We start from the raw sequence: 1,805 nt of genomic DNA, 5'->3' as shown, positions 1-1,805 counted from the left end.
GTGTGCGCTGGGCCCTCGGGGGGAGCCGCTACAACCAGAGTGGGAGTGAGTGTGGGCTGGGGCTGCGTGGGGCTGGGCTGGGGCTCTGTGGGGCTGGGCTGGGGCTCCGTGGGATGGGACAGTTCCTGCCTCCAGGACACTGCCTGTCCCACACTACTGCCCCAGTTTGTGTGCACCCTTCCCTGCCTGCTGTCATTGTCACAGGGCTCCCAGCCCCTCCCTTCCTCAGCTCCAGGCTGTTTCAGCTGCCCTGCCATGCCCCTTGGGGCATGGGATCCCTTGTCCTACATCCAAGGGGACACTTGAGTGCCCAGCACCCCTTTCCCGGACTGGCCACGCAATCCCAGCCCCTCACCATTCCCACAGCAGTTGAGACCCCTAGAACCTACCACCTTGTGTCCCATCCTCTTTGCACCCCTCGGTGCTTGTACCCGCCTTTCCCAGAACCAGGGGCACTGCCCCCCTCCCATCTCCTTGTCCACCACGAGGGGCCTGGGGGGCACATCCCAGCCCCTCGCTGTGCCAGGGTGCCATGGGGCTGGGTGCAGTGTGTCCACATCATGGCTTTGTGCTGCCCCACAAGTGCTGTGGGGCCCGGGCAGGACAAGGGCAGCTCTGTGGCTGGAGACACGTTTCAGGAGCTCACACGGTGCAGAAGATGTACGGCTGTGACCTCCTGGAGGACGGGACCATCAGGGGGTATCGGCAGTACGCCTATGATGGGAGGGACTTCATCTCCTTCGACCTGGACACGATGACGTTCATCGCGGCGGATGCGGCAGCACAAATCACCAAGAGGAAGTGGGAGGAGGACGAGGCTGAAGCTGAACGAGTGAAGAACTACCTGGAGACAATCTGCATTGAGTGGCTGAGGAGATACGTGAGCAACGGGCGGGCTGTGCTGGAGAGGAAAGGTGAGGGTGAGACGGGGCGCGTGGGGAGCGGCCGGCGTGGGTGCGTGTGCCGACCCTCCCTGCCACCCCCTCCGCAGAGCCCCCCACGGTCCGAGTGTCGGGGCAGGAGGCCCACGGGGTGCTGACCTTGTCCTGTCGCGCTTACGGCTTCTACCCGCGGCCCATCAGCATCAGCTGGCTGAGGGAGGGCGAGGTCAGGGACCAGGACACCGAGTGGGGCAGCGTGGCGCCCAACAGCGACGGCACCTTCTACTCCTGGGCCTCCATCGAGGCGCGCCCGGAGGAGCGGGACAAGTACCAGTGTCGCGTGGAACACGCCAGCCTGGCCCAGCCCGGGCTCTACGCGTGGGGTGAGCGTGGTGGCCCCGGGCACGGGGGGCTGGGGGGTTCCCCTCCCGCTCCTCACTGCCCTGCTCTCCCCCAGAGTCGCAGTCCAACACGTTGACCATCGCGCTGGCGGTGGCCGGAGCCATCCTGGTGGTTGTGGCCCTGGTGGTTGGATTTGCCCTCTGGAAGCGCAAGTCAGGTAAAGCAGCGGGGCTGGTGAGGCAGAGGGGGGTGTGAGGAAGGCAGGGCCTGGGGGCCGGGAGGGGCAGGGGGCAGGAGCTGCTGCACTCTGTGGAGCCCCGAGCCAGGTGGGCAGGGCAGCAGCTGCTGATGCCTCTTTCTGTCTGCAGGGCTGACGGGCTACAGGGCAGCGGCAGGTGAGTCCTGGGGGCAGGTCCAGCTGCAGCCACTGCCCAGGGCCAGGGACACCTGGTGACTGCAGTTCCTGGCCCCTGCTGGCATTTCCCAACCCTGGTTGTCCATGGGCTGCCCCTCTGGAAAGCCCCAGAGTGGGAGGGAGGGAAGGGGCCGTGTCTCCCCTCGGGGGTTGGCAGCTCCTCGTGG

At 66.4% G+C, this 1,805-nt stretch overlaps 1 protein-coding gene across 1 annotated transcript in view; it reads left to right on the top strand.

Moving 5' to 3' along the window:
- Window positions 1–1,457, top strand: part of LOC104385235 (class I histocompatibility antigen, F10 alpha chain-like) — a gene marked incomplete at both ends in the record, with an annotated part of 2,131 nt that extends 674 nt beyond the window's left edge. Inside the window, 4 exons of the mRNA XM_009993667.1 lie at window positions 22–45; window positions 639–914; window positions 992–1,264; window positions 1,339–1,457. Of these exons, the coding sequence (XP_009991969.1) occupies window positions 22–45; window positions 639–914; window positions 992–1,264; window positions 1,339–1,457 (692 nt within the window). The remainder of the gene's footprint in view (window positions 1–21; window positions 46–638; window positions 915–991; window positions 1,265–1,338) is intronic.
- Between the last annotated feature and the right edge of the window lie 348 nt (window positions 1,458–1,805).

The sequence above is a fragment of the Chaetura pelagica genome, unplaced genomic scaffold (assembly GCF_000747805.2).
Source record: "Chaetura pelagica isolate M959 unplaced genomic scaffold, ChaPel_1.0 scaffold933, whole genome shotgun sequence".
NCBI lineage: Eukaryota > Metazoa > Chordata > Aves > Apodiformes > Apodidae > Chaetura > Chaetura pelagica.
This window is presented reverse-complemented; position numbering and strand designations above follow the sequence as displayed.